We start from the raw sequence: 18,194 nt of genomic DNA, 5'->3' as shown, positions 1-18,194 counted from the left end.
CCAAATTTATCCTACCTGTGCTTAGACTTCACAGGGAGGTATACATTTTTTCTGCTATAATATAAGTTTATTTAAATATTTATGCTGGAACAAACCTTCATACTCTAAAAATTATGTTCAGTGGAAGGGAAAACAGTGCTGAAAGCTAAGAAGATAGCTTTAGTCGTTTAAAAGTAGCACATCTAGCTGTTTCAGAGCATTATTTTAGCACCACACAGCTAGTTAGCAGCTAAAAGCTAAAGCAACCTATTTGTTAGCAAGCTAATCTTGCTAGTCAGTGCTGAGATTTGGCATAAAAACATTACTCATAGCTTTTATATGTATAAAAGCTATGAGGATTATATGTATTTTACATATTTTGCAAAGTGCAGTCCAAATGCTGTAGCTTCAGCTTACACAGATATAGTAACTGTTAGGAATAAAATGATTAAATAAAGCTGGTTTTTATGATTTTTATATACACATTGCGATTTGCTCATGAAAGAGTTAGCACTCTGTGTTTTGAGGGTGGGAAGCTTCATTCAGCGCTATGACTGAATTGAATTATTGTGATTGATGTAGAGTGCAGAGGTTTTGCAACATGCTTACTTATCATAACTAGTTAACAGTCAGGATGCTTTTTTTCTGGGCCAAGGGAGTCCAAGCAGAATGTCCCGAACTTAGACAAACATGACATTTGGATCCTTGAGTTATCAGTAACAAAAATGCCCACGGCACACACAGGCAAAGTTGAGTGCCAGACAACTAAAGTTTTGCCATCCGTTGTTTCACTTTTTATCGCTTGTATCAACTTCTGTCTCCTGCGGCCGGCAGCATATCCAAGCACAATGTAGCAGTTAGGCATCTTTTGGTTGTCTGCTAGCAGATGGATATGACACGGAAACATCTTCACGCAGTGTAAAGTCACAGGAGAACCAGGGTCACATCTGGATGACACAGCATCTTCGTGATGCACAAGTTTTTCTCTTACTTACTGCAGCAAAGTTCAAAACCAGCCTAATTAGTTCAACCACTTTTGCAGCAACTTGTTGGCACTAATTGGGATTAAAAACCCATTCTTTGATAGCTACTTTGCAATATTATGCTTTCGTAAGTTGTCCTAATGTTCTTATCTGACCTTGTTGCTGATGAAACAAGTGTGGCTCTCCAGAGGCCGCTCTGCATCACAGACAAAACGAGCATAGAGGTTCAAAGGTCATGAGGCCCGAGCGGCCCTCTGGTTGCTACTTGTCGCCTGCTGATTAGCAGCATTGTTTCCTCTATTCTCCTAATGACCCCTGTTTTTTCTTTTTGTTTGCTTTTTTCCCCTCCATCTGACCAGTACTGTTAAATATTCTTTCAAATTAAGTCTGTTTGCTGAACAGTGAATGCACTGAAAAGTTGTGGGGGAAAAACAAAACAAGCTGAGCAGGAAAAGATTGTTTTTGTGAGTCACTGAAGTAACAGTGTCCTTCGGTTGAAAGCGATGAATCAATTCCATATTGTTTCTAGCGAGCGCTGGCATTTTTCAACTGAGACAGATTGTGTGGCTCATTATTAAAGACTCAGGCAATTAGCAAACACATAGCTGAGGTCTACAAAACGAGCGGTGCTATTTCTGGCTGTGTGCTGCTTTTTGTTTCTTTTCATGAAAATCGTATATTTTTCCCTCAGTCAGTTACGCCGCTGAGTTCTCTACTTCTTCACCTCTGGATAATTTGAACTGTGGAGATTTCTAGTAATAAATTACAGCCGGCTCGCACGTTGCGGACTGAAACTACTGATTTACTGTTTGTTTTACCTGGAGTGGAAATGCAGAGACAAACAACACAGAAGATACAGAGCCAAAGAAAAAGCTCGCACAACTTTGATACCGTGCTGCAGCTACAAAAAAAATCCCTTTTTCCGCCTCTTGTGTTGTTTTTTAAATACAAGCACACTGCTGTCTTCGTGTATCATTCACTTGATTCCCCTCAGAAACCTGCAGTGGATAGATTTAGCTCCTTTTGATATAGATTGTTTAGAGAAGACTTAATTGACTTGATGCTTAATTTGGAGCGAGGCCTGATGTTTCATTCAGCTCTCTGTGTGCTTGTGCCACAGCGAGCAGTATGAGTGGGCTTTAGAGGCCACGAGAGCGATTCAGCAAAAGATATGAGCCACTCGTGTCGACCTACGGGTACATTAAGGGATTTTCTAAGCATGTTTCTCTCTGTTATTCAGGATCCAGCAATGCTCCCACCTGAACCGCATGCCAAGTGAAAAACTGGCTTCCGTTTTCTCCTCCTGCCTGTTCCAGACTCGAGGACAAACCACACAGGAAATTAGTGTGGTCCATGACCTAATCAGCAACTACATTACGCTCTTCAGTGTAAGTCTGAAATGTTCTTGTGGGTTTTTTTTCTTTTGCGTTGATAAGCACAAAAAACCGATTGGACTGAGCTCAGCTGCTTGACATGGATCTTCCTCCTGTACCTTAGATAACATCCAGTTTTTATCGCATAAACACACATTGCATAAGTTATAAAAAAAAAAGAAGACAACCAAAAAACAAAAACAAGACGGTTGGTACATTCAGTAATATTCAACTCAGGTTATTGCCGCGTTGTGTTATTGCCAAATGTACGCTGCACAGACAGGCGGCACAGATCTCCAGAAAACACAGATTATATTAATAAAGGAAAAACAGGTCACCTAGAACGAAAAAGTAACAGTGGAATCTGTGGTTCAGGACATCTTTGGTTGAAGTAAAAAAACAAGCCCAGCCTTGTAAAGCTCTCTTCTATATGTGTGGAGTCTTTCTGTTATCACCAATATATCTGATGCTATCTTTAGGACTAAACGGCTATTTTTTTTCTTTTGTTTCTTGTTTTCTGTTGTTGGGTTAAACGACTTTTAACTGTGATTAAAGTTAATGTGCTGTTTATCTTTTGTTCCTCATGCCTGGCTCATGTGATTATAATCTGGCCTTTTGCTTGATAAACAATATAAAGAAATGCAGATGCCTCCATACGATCCTCTTATACCTGAAATGAACAACAAGGTACCCTAGCAGATTAATAATAGTCAGACACTGGTAATAAATGACATAAATAGCTTTGTATTTGTGGTTTAATATATAGAGAATTTATCGTTTGTACTTTTAAACATTGCAGAGGACTTTGAACTGTAGAAGAAGCAAAGACATCCTCACTTTTTAGACCTGCTTTGCTTTGAGCTGAGCTTCAAACCCACGGGAGCCTACATTTCATATAATGCATCTTACATGAATCAGTCTCTCAAGTTAAAACTTGTCCGCAACCTCCTTGCGACTAAGAAATATCAGTGGTTTCCATGTGATTGCATTGAATGTCTTTACACACTAGTTACCATGACACACTTTTGATTGGAGGGTAATTACCCAGGTTGCCTAGTTGGACCAACATGCTCCGGGTAACCGTTGTCCAACTCGGACCGACAGCAATCACTCTCAGACAGATTGGCCAAGGTTTGCAAGTAATTATCATCTAATTTATAAATGCAGACAGATTGACAACATAATGCAATTAATTAGAGTCACACTTGAGTGTAACTCATGTGTGGCGCCTCTCTTTGCAGTAAGGCACTTCACTCTACTGGTTGCCAACTGGGTGTATTCCCATGATATTCCTATATCTTGGGAATTCTCCACACTGTGAAGGCAGTGTGGTGTTTTCTGTTTTTTGTTTTTTTTTTAAGGATAAAAATCTGGCCTTCATTTGAAAACTGGGTGAAGAGTCGGAAAAATATAGATCTTATCCTGTGAACGCTGTCATGTTTCACACAGTCAGTGTCAGACGTGTTTATCATTCATCCTGTAACACAGGATAGAAGCTGTAGTGAATGTGTAGACAATCAATGGCTGAGTAAAAAAAACAAAACAAAGTATCCGGATATTACCATAGTGCATATCTAAACCAAGCTGCAGGCATGACTTTATTTACACTCTCTTACTTACAACCATCTGGGGAGCTGAAGTGTTGTTGCCAAATCTCCACAACAGGCTTGACTTTGCTGATGTGTGGATGGGAAAGAGGGGGGGAGCTCAGGATCAATGTTACCCTTGGAGAGCTGCCTGGCTTATGGGATACGCAGCACCGACTGACTGTTAATTCCCTTCGGAACGCCCGGATCCCTCTTTTTCTAACGTAAAAGGAGGTTCATTCACTCCAAATCGGTTGGAGACGCCATCATTCGCATGACAAATAGCCATTAAGCCCAACCAATCATGAGCCCAATAGCGCCGAATACGCTCAGTGTGACCATAAAACGAGCGAGACGCTTCGCCAATTAAAGCACCAGTTCTGTGGTGGCTTCCGTCGACGGGGCCCATTATCAGGCCTAAACACACACACATACACGCGATGAGTTTCCGAGTTTGTTTGGATTTTTTTTTTTTCAACCCCAATCTTCGCTGCCACTCGTATAACTCCAACAAAGGAAATTGTTCTCTGAAAATGATAATGATGTTTAAAAAAAAGTTGGATTGGAGAAAAAAAAGTAATTTCCCACACAGAGCTTTATGAAAGAAGAGAGTATTCTGTGTCGAGCACTCATCGCAGCCAACTTTCTCTTTCAAAATGAGGTTTTAGAAGTGTTAGCTGAGCAGCTCACTCTTTCCCAGGTTTAATCTGCTCTTCCACGTATCGCATTTAAGTGCTGAAATTAATATGACCATCAAAAATGGCTGCAGGATTCTATCAAGCAAGATGATGTTTCTCAAGTGCGGTTTACCTGATTAGAAACTTTTCTCTGGCTCAGTCTGAATTGACATGTGTTTGTGTGTTTTGTGATGTTTCCAACAGGTCAGTGAAGACCAGGTGCAACAGATGGAGCGAGAGAATAGCTTCATCACACGCTGGAACGACAAGAAGGACACGACAGTAGGTCGACCCGCAGAACCCGAATGGAAATCACAAATGGGTGTTCAGAGTGTGTGTGTGTGTGTGTGTGCATTGATTTGCCTGCGTGCGTCAGGGACTCTCAAATGTGGGATTCGTTTGAACAGGTTTCCTGTTTTTCTGGCAGAAATGAAGGGAGAGGCAGGAGCAGGCGGGTGAGGAAAAAGGGCTTTGTTCCTGTTAACCTTTACAGCAGGTACTTTATGCCTGGATGCCTCAGCCGAGAAAAACATTTGGTTCAGATAACTGCGGAGGAAAAAAAAAGATGAAATCACATGCCGCTGCTGTTGTTGAAATCTGAAATAAGTTGTTTATGAGCGCTCCTTTCTGCCCCTGCCTTCCTCCCTCAGCCTTGTCCGTAGGGTTTCACAACAACGTCGGCTGCTCTGGGGCAAAAGAGTTACTCAGTGGAAAGCAAGTGCTATTAGAAAGCTGTCGGAGGTGAAAATTGGGATGACGTTTTGATTTTGGATGTGAATTCGGAGGTCTTAAAATAGGAAAGTTATTAGTTTTTTCATTAAGAGCAATTATTTAGTGTAATTACAAGTCAGCGTGGAGAACATTTCTCTGTGGAGATAATAGGTATGTTTATTTTAGGGCTGATTTGAAATTTTAGCAAAGTTAAACTTTGCTTAAAGTCATTTAATGTTACATTAACCATCTCGTTTTACTGACTCGGTTTGATCGTTTATGATCACTCGCTGGCTTTGCTGTAAAGGCCACTGCCAGACTGTGTCTGCTGAGGCCGTGGAGCAAAAGCTAAAGAGCAATTGAAGTCGGTCTGTGCCTGATACGAAGGTGAAAAGTTTAAAGCAGTAAACTGAAATGTCCATAATATTGATCTTTGTTATGCAGAATCGCCTTCCACTTGCACTCCACTTCTAGAAATATGGAAAAAGTTGGTAAAGATGAGATTTCCCACCCACAGATAAATGCCACCCTTGTGGTTATGTATGCATGGGGTGTATTTATAGTGATGTGTGGCTCAGCTTTACATAAGCCATCATGTAAAAAGCAGTACTTCAGTTGCATTTTTTTTTTTTCGATAGGCTATCTGAAAATGGTAAAAACTGCTTTTCAACTCTGGGTTGTTACAAAAAGGGCAGAACTCTATTAAATGCACCGGTCATCATTCATCCTGTTTTTTTCTAAACAGCAACTGTTTCAGGGATAATGTTGCATTATTATAAAAACCATCAACATTCAGTCTATAGATTCCTCTGGAGTGGAATTAATCAACAAACTCAAGAATGTGAGAATTAATTTTTATCCTGCACGGGTGGGTGCTGCTTCCATCTCTGCAAAGTCGAGCAAACCTTTATAAAGAGAAGCAGCTAAATAAAGCTCCTGAGGCACAGGAGTAGATTTCACAAAAACCTTTTATATGAGCATGCTGACCTTTGTTAATTAGCACTAAAGTATAACGTACAACTGAATCTAATGGAATGTAGTTACTAAAGTATTGGGGGAAAGAGAAATCACCAAACTGACTGGGGTGTTGATGCCAGTTTCCATGTCAGTTCATCATAAAAAGCTTTAAGCAGTGTCAGCCAGCATGGCTGTAGTCTAAAGAAGATTGTTACTTCTGTACGCACTAATCCGTTTGGTGGTATGGCTGTGTTCTTAGCTGACAAGAGTGTGTGGTCTTCTGCTGCTTCTGGTCCAGTGTCTTCAGAGATGCCCTTCTGCATACCTTGGTTGCAACAAGTGTTTATCCGAGTTGTTGTTTCCTTCCTATCAGCTCAAAGCAGTCCGGTCATTCTCCTCCTAGTTTATTCATAGGAGTGGTATCAGCTGGTATCGACTGGCATTGAGGGTTACTGTTATCTACCAGGACTTCCTCACTGGATGGACTTTTAATGCGGCCGAACTGACATCACACAGATACATGCAGGCATTTAGGGAAGGAAACTGAACGACTGTGTAGCCTAGGCAGAAGCTGAAGTATGAATAAGAAGCTTGGCAGGACAAATGGCTCTTGGGTTTTCACTCGAAAACCATGAGACGATTGTCTCAGAGGACTCGGGGCCCTCCAGGTGAAGGCTCTGACCTCATCTGTTTTGTCTTCAAGGAAGAATGACAAGAAGACACCCAGCAAGTGGATAGTATAGTTCGACTTAGGGAGTGAGTAAATCAGTGATATAATGAGGTGCGAGACATTGTCATGCCTTTTAAATTCGAAGTGCCACTTGAAAAATCGATGCTTGCATTTACAGCCAGGCCGAGGATGGCTTTGGTTGGAGAGATTAGAAATGGCTTCCTTCTTTACTCCATAATCTCCTTAAAACCCTTTAAAACATTTAAAACTTCCCTTTTCTTTTCTCTACAGTAATCAGCATGTTTTTTTCCCTTTAATTATCTTGCAGCCCACAGCTGTAATGTTTGTAAAGTGGTCCCGGTATTCCTCCCAATACACAACAACGAAGGGGAAGGAGGAAAGCAAGATGGCCCCATATCTGTGTGTGACATTTTCACAATTACAGCTTTAGCTCCATTGGTTTGAATGACTGTAATTTTTGTGTCATTTGAGGGCCACAGGAGTCAGAAGTGGCTTCCTCCCTCTTATCATGCGATAGTTCTCCCAGCACAAAGCCAATAATGGACCTCAGTTCACCTGAACATTAAAATGACAAAAGAAAAGTAACTGTAATTTCAAGATATCTAAGAAAAAAGAACCCTTGTCGTGCCCACTTAGTTGTTAATTCTCTTGAGACAGATTACTGCTCCCGCTGGACTGCCAGAAATCCAGATTAGGTGCTATAGCTATGACCCTGTATCTCAAAAATATAAATTCATTTTCACGTTTTCACTTAACTTTTTTAGTTTTTCACACCGCCACTTTTTAATTTGACGAGCAGAGGATTAAAGCTCCAGCACTTGGAGAAAGGTGCTGTGATTTGTACCGACAAGCGAGACATTACTTGGAATTTGACCTCTTTGATGTCGGGCAGATTTTAAAACTCTTTTTTAAAATTTTGCATAACTTACGTTGAATTAGAAACCTCTCTTCTTCTCTTTGTGTTTCTGCAAGTGAAAAATGAAAGTCAGAGTTACGGGGATTATTTCTGAAACATGCATGTTTCAGATCATCAATCAAATTTTAATATTACACAAAAACAACCTGAGTAAACACAAAATTCAGTTTTTAAATGATGATTTCATTTATTAAGGAAGAAAAACTATCCAACCCTACCTGGCCTTGTGTGGAAAAAATAATTGCCCCCTAAACCTAATAACTGGTTGTGCCACCCTTGGCAGCAAGAACTGTAATCAAGCGTTTGTGATAACTGGCAGTGAGTCTTTCACATCACTGTGGAGGAATTTTGGCCCACTCTATTCTGCAGAATTACTTTAATTCAGACACATTGGAGGATTTTTCATCATGAACAGGCTGTTTAAGGTCATACCAAAGCATCTCAAACAGATTTAAGTCCACACTGAACCTTCGTTTTTTGTTGTTGTTGTTGTTGTTTTTTTTAGACCATTCAGAGGTCGACTGATGGTGTGTTTGGATTATTGTCCTGCTGCAATAACCCAACTGCTCTTGAGCTTCAAGGCATGAATTAGACATGGATTTCCTGGTAGAGAACAGAATTCATGTTTCCATCAATTATGGAACGTACGTTAATTTGTTTAGTTAGTTAGTTTTACTCCAGATGTAACAGGAATCAAGCCTTCCAACAAGTTCAGCTTTTGTCTCGTCAGTCCACAGAATATTTCCCAGAAGTCTTGGGAATCATGAAGATGTTTTTTGAGATGCGCCTTTGTGTTCTTTTTGGTCAGCAGATGGGCAGTAACGCATTAGTCACATGTTACTGTAAGCTGATTACTTTTTTCAAGTAACAATGTAAGGGAATACTATTGCAAAAAAAGTCATTAGATTCCTGTTACTTTCCCGTAAGCACGCTGCGTTACTGCGTTACTAAACCGTCATGATTTTGTTTGTGAGAGTGCCTCATGACAACGACGTAAGCACGTACGACGTCCGTGGCAACAACAGATGTGTGTAGATCGAAAATGGATAATATGGAGTGTTGGAGAAAGTACGGCCATGCAGCGTTTAAAGCGTGGACGTACTGTGATAGGTTTGTAGCTTAAACCTATTCGCTGGACCGTTGAAGACAATGTAATTACACAGCAAAAGCATTGAACACCAAGTAGGCAAAGTTCGTACTCATGCATGAGGGAGACCGGACCGGAGCCAGATGTCGTTCCGCCCACTTGGCCTCCGTCGGACTCTCGGCCAGGTTCCCCATAGCACTCATTTTATTGTGGTTACATGAATATGCATAGGGTCATTAACATATGACATCTTACATAGGTATACATGTGAACAAAGAATACCTTGTGTGTGTGTGTGTGTGTGTGTGTGTGTGTGTATGTGTGGGGTCAGAGTGTGACCCCATAAACGACTTCCCTAAACCTGCTGGCCTGGAAGTCCAGCAGTTCATCTAAACAAAAGGCACTTAGACTAAAACACGTTTATCCTACCATAAAACAATAAGACAAGGCACGACCTCTCCCATGCTCCCAGAATGTGAGTGTGAAAGCCAGAACACTCTGGGATGCACACAACATTCTGCAAACTATTAAGGATCAAACCTCTACCAATCTACAACTAATTATAAACTCTAAGAATATATAAGTAGATATTTCTAAGCATAAATGACAATCAACAATACAAAAACCTAACATACTGACATTACTTTAAGTTTTAGTTGACAAAAACGTTAGTGACAAAAACATTATAGGGTCCGCTGTACAGTCTGTGTGGGAAGAAAACTTCTTTCTACAGGGAAAAATTAACCTTCAAATCTGAACAAGCACCTAGCAAGCCGCGACAGGAATGTGAAATTCACAGAGAAACCCCCGGATCCTCCCACTGACATGACCGCCATGGCACCGGGCAAACCTCTGCCTGCTCCACTCCTGCCAAACGTGAAAATAGATTTAAGAGCGACTGAACTTAGTGCCATTGAATCTTTGATTTTATTTATTTTTTGCTGTGTTTTACTTGCATCTATGTGAAAGAGCGAGTGTAAACACAAAAAATAATTTTATTTTATATGCTGGAATATGCAGAAAATAAATTTAAATGTTAAACAAATTTCTTCAAGTCAACGACTGTTGCATATAATATAATTTTTGCTTGATGCAATGTGCATAAAATTAAAAGATTAAAACTCATTAAGCAATTTCCATTTGATTCAATTTTATATGATGAATTATGCATAAAAATAGAATTGGGCTGAAAGGTCTATTGCTTTATGTATTTAGGTTGTGTATCTTGTTTTTAAAATGTAACTTAGTAACTAATTACTTTTTTCAAGCAATTTTACCAACACTGTTCACCAGTGTTCCAAGTTTTCTCAATTTGTGGAGTTAGTATTAAGGGACCCAAAGAAAACAGCCCCCACAACATTATGCCAACAGTAGCCTGAACCATTGGTATAAGTCATTTTGTTTATGACAAATTTTGACCCTACTATCTGAAAGTTGCAGAAGAAATCAAGACTCATCAGACTAGGTAACATTTTTACAAACTTTAATCATCTAGTTTTGATGAGCTTGTGTTAATTATATCCTCATTTTCTTGTTCTTAACTGACTGAAGCCTGACAAACCTGCTTTTTAAAACTTTGTTTGTAAGGCATACCCAATCACAAGAGGCTCGGTATAAATGGAGGGTAGCCTTAAAGGGTAAATGCTGTTTATGAACTGAGGGGTTGCACTGAGGCCCAGTATAAGATAAATATTTTTGAACTGTGAATCATTCAAAACCAATCAAATAGGACCTAAGAACAGAATAGCTGGAGATTAGTGTAATCTCAGCTGTGTCAAGATTGGAAACAATGACAGCAAGCGAGAGCTGTTTTGTTCAGCGTTCAGCTGTATGCCATGGGAATAGACATCACTGTACATGCTGTATATGAATACCAGCAGAAATGTAAAAATGCTAAAATGTGAGTAAATATCTGCCTTTATTTGAAAATGTAGGTGGTTTTAAATGTATACAAATAAAAAAAAAACAGTAGGTGAATAAACACATAGCATTATGATTTAAAAATGTCAGGTTTCACTTCCCAAACAGCAGCATTTTGTAAAGGCTTTTACCCTGAATAAACATATTTCCTTTTCTTTTGTGTGGTGGTATTTCACTCGCACAAGACTCAAAGGATACAAAAAAAAGTCAGTGGCTGAAAACCCATCTCTCTCTCTGCTGGGTTCATTCTCGCACTTGTTTTTTTCTCCATTGCCATAATAACACATGAAAATATCTTTAGGTGCTTCTTCAAAATATTTTTAAACTGACAGCGCACTTAAAGTTAACACCTGAGGAAAGCATTTCGGTTGCAGTGTAGGTGAAACATTCGTCTTTCTCTCCCACCTTTCCGAGCGCGCCTGTCTCACACATGTTCTCTTTATTTAGCCGGGTTTTGCATTCCATTAGCGCTACCAGGATTCTGTTTGCCTCCGGCTCTGAAAACGACCTTTGCTTTTTCGAAAATCCTCCAACCATTTCTCGCCTTTCTCTCTATTTAGATTCATGCCACACAGGAGCAGAAATTTAGAAGAAAATGATTCCAATTAATCGTGCTTCATCGATGTTGGGATTCAGCTGATGTGACTCTTTTTGCCTCTGTTTGTCCCTCCTCAGTTTGCTCCGGCTGGGGACTTGATCTTTGAGGTGTACCTGGAGAAGAGAGAGCCAGAGAAATGCTGCTTAATCAAGGTGAGAGTGTGTATATCCGTACTGCTCCTGGTGTGTATTTGTGTGTGTATGTGCACCTGCTTTCCCAAAGGTCCTGGTAGTGAGGTGAAAAAAGATGGGGAAGGGGATGGAGGCAGGTGAAGCTGGAGAAAGGATGAGGGTGGAAAGACTGAGAGGCGAGGGTGGACGATAGAATTGGGCCGAGACGCCCGTGGTTTAACCTGATGGGAGTACCGCACATACGAACTAATCAAGAGACATTTGACTTAATTGTCTGAGTAATTGCATTTTATGAGGCATATAGGCCTGTGCAAGTTAGAGAGGATTTTTTAATTGTTTTTGTTTTTTTTAACAGGGTGACAGCAGGGCTCCAAGGGCGCACAGGGTTACAGAGCAGCACTAAGCAGCGCAGTTTAACATTAATTCTTCATTTGTCTCTGTGGAGGAAACTGGCGCGTTTCCTTAGTTCAGTGCCGTTCATAAAGAGTCAACTATGTAATCTGTGCGCTGTGTATATAACTGAGTCGGATATTTGTGTAATAAATGGTGCACGGTAAGCAGTGAAAGGCTCTTTCAAGACAAAGATGGTTGAAGGCATCGAGACTGATCCACAGAGCTTATGATCTAAGCTTTTATATGCACAGTTTGCTTACTTTGTGTGATCGTTTCCCTTTATGCATTTATGGTAGGTCTCCCCCAGCATGCGGCCCACTGAGCTTGCAGAAACGGCGCTGAATATGAGGAACGTCGCCGTGAACGTTGACGACTTTTGGACCACCTTTGAAGTCATTGAAAATGGAGAACTAGGTATGTCAGGTTACTAACCACTAAACCTCCTTCTTAGAAATGTTTGAGTATTTTCACAAAAAACTCACAGGAGTTTGAATATACCAATGGACTTTATCTTAGGCATTGCAATGTGATAATATGGATAGGAAAGTCTGGTTAAAAATTTCAATTTATTTCAGTTGTATTTATAGGACGCCTCGAGGTGCTTTATATTGTAAGTTAGAGACCCTATAATAATACAGAGAAAACCTCAACAGTCAAACGACCCCCTATGAGCAAGCACTTGGCGACAGTAGGAAGGAAAAACTCCATTTAAACAGGAAGAAAGCCAGAAAATGCATCAGAGTGATGCTAAAGGCACACTACGGGAAATAGTGTTTGCAAACTGAGGCACAGCTAAAATTATTGTGATTGTGTGCAATGAACTTGTGATCCTGTGCTATCTTGTTGTGTTAAAGACAGGGACTAGCTCTGCAATCACTTGCAGTCTGCTCTCATTCATTAACCAGCTTCGCTGCATGAAAAATGCAGTAAAAAGGTAATAAGACAGAATAAGTCTGCTGTTAGTTTGGGACTGAAGGGGGTCAAGTTGGCAATTTCCTGTTTCCCTGTTGTACAGAGACACATCCCAGACAAGTTGCTCTTATTTGGAGACTGTTTTGAGACTGGTTGCCTCCCACCTGCGCAATGTCGTTGTGTTTGATAGTAGCAGCTACTTGCAATTGGTTGAATGGAAAACATTTCAAACCAACAGCCTTTCCTAGTGAGAAGGAGATTGTCCTTTTTTGTTATTTTTCACTTTAAAGTGTCGAAGTCATGAGTCATAAGTTTATTTTTCCTGTGAAGTGAGCACAAAAAGCAAGTTAAATGTGAGCTTTTTTGTCCTCGACTTACTTGAAGGTATTTTTATTTGCTGCCTTATTTACAAGTCACTTTTAGTTTTTATTTTATTTTTTAGTCTTGGTTGGTTTGGTTTGGATATGCCATCAGCATATATACTGAGGTTTGCTGTGATTTGTAAATGGTGCAGTCACATAGTTTGTCACTATGTGCGGCACATGTAGCACAGTATGCAGACATGGCGTGGGCATGAGTGATAGCTTGAGAAGTCACTACCTACTTACACACCCGAGCACACTGGGAAATTAGCCAATCACCAGATTTTGTCTGTTTCTTGTTTTGCTTGATTTAAGTTGTAGACGATCTGAGGGGCTGTATCAAGGCCCAGCAGAGCCCAAGAATAAAAGCATTCAGCTGGAAATGAGTATAATATGTCTCTAACTATTGAACCTCACTCCACTATAACTTTTCTGTTACTTTAATCAGCTTTTAAATATAACATATAGCTCTTTCCCTCAGATTATCCAAGCTTGTGCAACAACACTCTTCACTAATTGCGACTTCTTAGAATCCATCTGAAGGAAATAAACTAATACTGAAGAAACACCTCTTTAGCAATAAATACTTTTTGTTGGGATGAAAAGGTCATTTATTCTTTATCTGAAATGCTACATTCACAAAGACAGAAGTTTTTATGCGCACTGATCTTTGTGAAGACTTTTGCCTTTGACATTAACATCGGTTAATGTCACGAGGTAATTTACACATGCTATGGCTGTTATTATCATATGCAATTTCCCATCTTTTTCTCTTAACCCAGCTTCTGCTTTCATTCCTCAGTGCTATCATTTGGCTTTGACTCCAGACTGCTATGAATAAAACTTTTATACACCTGCTGCATTACAACTAAAGGACACTTTTTCTCTGTGACCTCCAAATTTTTTGAGTAAAATGTGAACTTACGTTATAAATGAAATGAAAGTTTCCCTCTAAACTTTTCTGCCACCACGTTCTCCGTCGGTCCAATTAACATTGCATCACCTTTCAAGTGGCCATTTCCATTTAGGGGCACATACAATGATCACACTTCCTCTTATCCGAGGACCTCGTGAGAGATTATGCTATCTCTAATGAACCAGCGCCTGTGAACGCGGCAGCACGCAGGGAAATTAGCCAAGCATCGTCAGTTTGATATGCACATAAATTAATCATCCTTACCGTCATACGTCATAAATTGCCTTCATCTTTCCTGCATGATCAACCTAGAAAGATGACCCACCTCATCCTGCATTAATATGCACTGAGGCCGCCTCACGCACTACACGTGCTGCATTTGATCATAACGCGGTATACGTCAAGAACGGGGCGGGGGCCTACAGACGAAGTTGAGCTTTGTCACGAAGTTGCTTAGCTTGCGCTCCCCCGTGCACCTCACGGAGCAGTTCACTGAAAGTTTACACCTCACTCTTGTGTTTGTTTTCCTCCTCACAAAGTTACAGAGGACGAGCCGTCCTCTTCTAAAAATGAAGGTGCGTTGAATACTGAATATATTTGCTGAAGGTTCAGCATATTTTCTATGCCAAAACAATATGTCTGTGGAACAGTAAATAGTTAAGCGATTTCGAAGGCGGTAGCGTGACAGGTTTTGCTCGTAAAAGCATAAAGGAGGGAGGGGAAGTGCGTTAATTAGCCATTTTGGAATATAGCTACCGATAAACACTGTTATCGAGGACAATAAGCAGAAAAGGGGAGCTAATATTTGTGGGGAAATGAGGAACTAATTCCATGGCCTGGGCCTGCAGAGATTCCAGGGAGACGATAAGCCCACTGTTATGAATAGGTTATGCCATTGTGGCTCTTTTTTTTTTCCTTCCTCCCTTTTTTAATTTATTTTTTATTTTTTTAAAACCTCCTTTGGTTATGAAAAACAGGGGAGTGTAGAGATGGAAGCATCGGAGCAGGGGTGGTGGTACACACATTATCTTCCTTTTTTTGGCTGATAGCATGTACCCTGTTCGCCAATTAGGAAGAGATAATAGGTCTATTTTGCACATGAGTGTGTTTTTATAATCAGGCCCTGATATGCTGTAGATAATTTAATCTGTTCTGTGATGAAACTGGGGGGGGAACAACATAATTTTGTTATTTGGCTAACTGGAGTTTGTCATGGATTTTATGATGTGGTTTAGTTTTGTGTGTTTATAATTCGTGTGAGATCAGAGAACACAAAAGACCAGGTTGTCGTCAGTTGACTTTTATGACCACTTTGTCTTCAGATCCCTGCCATCTTTGCCATACTGTAGCTTTAATCATTTCTCTGTTTCTGAGCTAAATTATTATTAATTAATTCATGTATTTTTTTAACAGAGCGACCGTTGCACCACAGTGAGAAGATTCTTGAGCAGGTGTTGGAGTGGAGCTCCTTGGACTACCCCAGCTCTGCTTTTCTTGTTATAAAGAAGTTTGTAGGTTTCAGACTTCTTGGGAAAGGTAGAGTATGCTGTAGATGTTACAAAATATCTTGTTATCCAGCATTACTATTTCTCAGACTCATTTGTTCATTTATTGATTACTGTTTTTTATATTATAATAGTTTAGTTTAAACTCATAATACCAAGCCATGTTGTGCTTTTTTGTGCTTTTACACCAAGTACAACACTTTTGTTCATAGTATTTGTTCATAAAAGTAATGAAATTGTATGAAAACTAACATAAAAGTAGTCAATAAATGACTGATGGTGTTAGCGAAAAGTGATGAATAATTAGTTTACGTCGTTTGCTAAATGACAGCTAAAGGTAGTGAACTCTGGATAATCTATTAAAAGTAACGCTTGAGCATCATTGCTAATGAGTACAAGTAATGTGTAAATTACAACATTTACTCAAGTTAACTGATAGGATAAATGTAGTTGCAATAATGAACACTGGCAGCTGAAAGTAAACCGCTGTAAAAGTTGGATAAAGTCACTTTTTTAAAACTAATGAAAAAAAGCACACTCCCTATAGATTAACACAGGGGTAGGCAACTCCAGGCCTGCAGTGCTGGTGACCTGCAGGTTTTAGATCTCACCCTGGGTCAACACACCTGAATCAGATGATTAGTTCCAGGCCTCTGGAGAACTTCAGCGGTCAGACAGGTGTCCTTTGGTAATTTAGCAATTTGAATCACTGTGTTGGATGCCTAGGACGCATCTAAAACTTGCAGGACACCGGCACTGGAGGCCTGGAGTTACCTACCCCTGGATTAGCATATCAGGACATGAATGAAGGCTTTAAGATTGGGTGCATACACTCTTTGATGAAGAACAACTCAAAAAGTGTCTTTATTTATTTAAAAAGCCAGAAAACTAAGTCTTACTGCTTTCATAGAAAGTAATTTAGTTATAGTTAAGTAGCAGCCATGTGCTGCTAATCAAATGCACTTGACCAACTCATCATCGGCGAGTGTGAGCATTAAAAGGTAAAACAGAAGTCTTGAAGTTTGCTGGTCTGAAGCAAACAGATGTGTGTTAACAAAATGCTAAGCAGAAACGATCTTAATGAAGCAATTGTTGCTGCCCATCATTCCGGGGAAGGGTTATAAAGACATTTCCAACCAATTTGAAGTCCATCATTCTAGAGTGAGAGATTATTAGATTATTTACAAGTGGAAACATTCGAGGGCTAAATGTCAGACTCTACAGGACTCAATTAGCATGTTAAATGTTAAAGTTCATGAAAGAACATTTAGAAAAAGTCTCAACGAGCATGGCTTGTTTTCAGGTTTGGTAGAGGATGCCCCTTTTCTCTTAAAAGAACATGGCAGCATAGTTTAGGTTTATAAAGTTGCATCTAAACAAACCACAAAACTTCTGTTCTTTGGACAAAGTGGAGATGTTTGACCATAATGCACAGCACAACATTTGAAGGAAACCAAACATGGCATATTAGCACAAACATCTCATACCAGCTGTGAAGCACGGTGGTGGAGGGGTGAGGATTTGGGTTGGCTTTGTGGCTACAAGACACTTGCTCTACCATAAACTCCTCTGTATAACACCCACAAACCTCCAAGAACTCAAGCAACGCTTTTTTAACCCTTCCCCGGAACCAAACCAAAATCCCTCCACAATGATGTAAGGAAATTATTTAAAGCTGTATTTAAATCAATTCAAAACCTAATAAGGAAGAGATCATTCTTTTTACTATGTTCTTATATGTTAAACTTTAAAGTTTTAGAGCTGAAAGAGAATGTGCTTTCCTTTTGACATGAGTCAACTGTAAGTAAGTATAGCTTGAACTTAATGCTAACCCTGTTGTTGCTATTAGCCACAATTAATAAGTGGTCTAAACATTAAGTTAAAGCAGTTGATAGGCCAGGTACTATCAATTCTAGGAAATAGTTTGATGAAAATTAAACAGAGTAAAAATGGCAGCTAAAAATAAAGCAATAAAATAAATAAACCATTGCACTAAATAAATGAGTTAACATTTAAAAATAAGTACAATGTATTTAATTACAGTTGATGGCGTTAGAGCTATAAGTATTACATTAAAGGATATAGGTATATGAAATTACAGTGGACAATAACTACAGGTGGTTAGCTAAGTAATTAAATAGTGATTGATAAAAGTCATGTATGTATTTGACTGTATCCCCCAAAATTCAAACTTGTACGTGGTTATAGATGCAAACATGTTACAGTTTGTTAGCTAAAGTGAATGGATATGTAGTTGGAGCAGGCAGACACAGTAATAGGTAGATGCCCTTCAGTGAGTACAGTTTTAGTTTAGTTTGCTTAATGGACAAAATGTGCAGCTTGTGTGGTGGTAGTATCCAACCAAACCTGTTTATTATATGTTAAAAACATATATTTTACTGAATTAAAAGCATTCATTAAAAATAAATACAGGTCAGCACATTTGTGAGCAAACCCAGAGCCCCTTGAATTCTCTGTTTTACAATACAGCGTTTCA

At 39.6% G+C, this 18,194-nt stretch overlaps 1 protein-coding gene across 2 annotated transcripts in view; it reads left to right on the top strand.

The window, feature by feature from the left end:
• arap2 (ArfGAP with RhoGAP domain, ankyrin repeat and PH domain 2) overlaps window positions 1–18,194 on the top strand; it is a 158,976-nt gene that overhangs the window by 126,933 nt on the left and 13,849 nt on the right. For both annotated transcript variants that reach the window (XM_063469944.1, XM_063469942.1), the window contains exons 23-27: window positions 2,203–2,350; window positions 4,803–4,880; window positions 11,556–11,630; window positions 12,299–12,416; window positions 15,606–15,728. In XM_063469944.1, the coding sequence (XP_063326014.1) occupies window positions 2,203–2,350; window positions 4,803–4,880; window positions 11,556–11,630; window positions 12,299–12,416; window positions 15,606–15,728 (542 nt within the window). The remainder of the gene's footprint in view (window positions 1–2,202; window positions 2,351–4,802; window positions 4,881–11,555; window positions 11,631–12,298; window positions 12,417–15,605; window positions 15,729–18,194) is intronic.

The sequence above is a fragment of the Pelmatolapia mariae genome, linkage group LG3_W (genome assembly GCF_036321145.2).
Source record: "Pelmatolapia mariae isolate MD_Pm_ZW linkage group LG3_W, Pm_UMD_F_2, whole genome shotgun sequence".
Lineage (NCBI taxonomy): Eukaryota > Metazoa > Chordata > Actinopteri > Cichliformes > Cichlidae > Pelmatolapia > Pelmatolapia mariae.
This window is presented reverse-complemented; position numbering and strand designations above follow the sequence as displayed.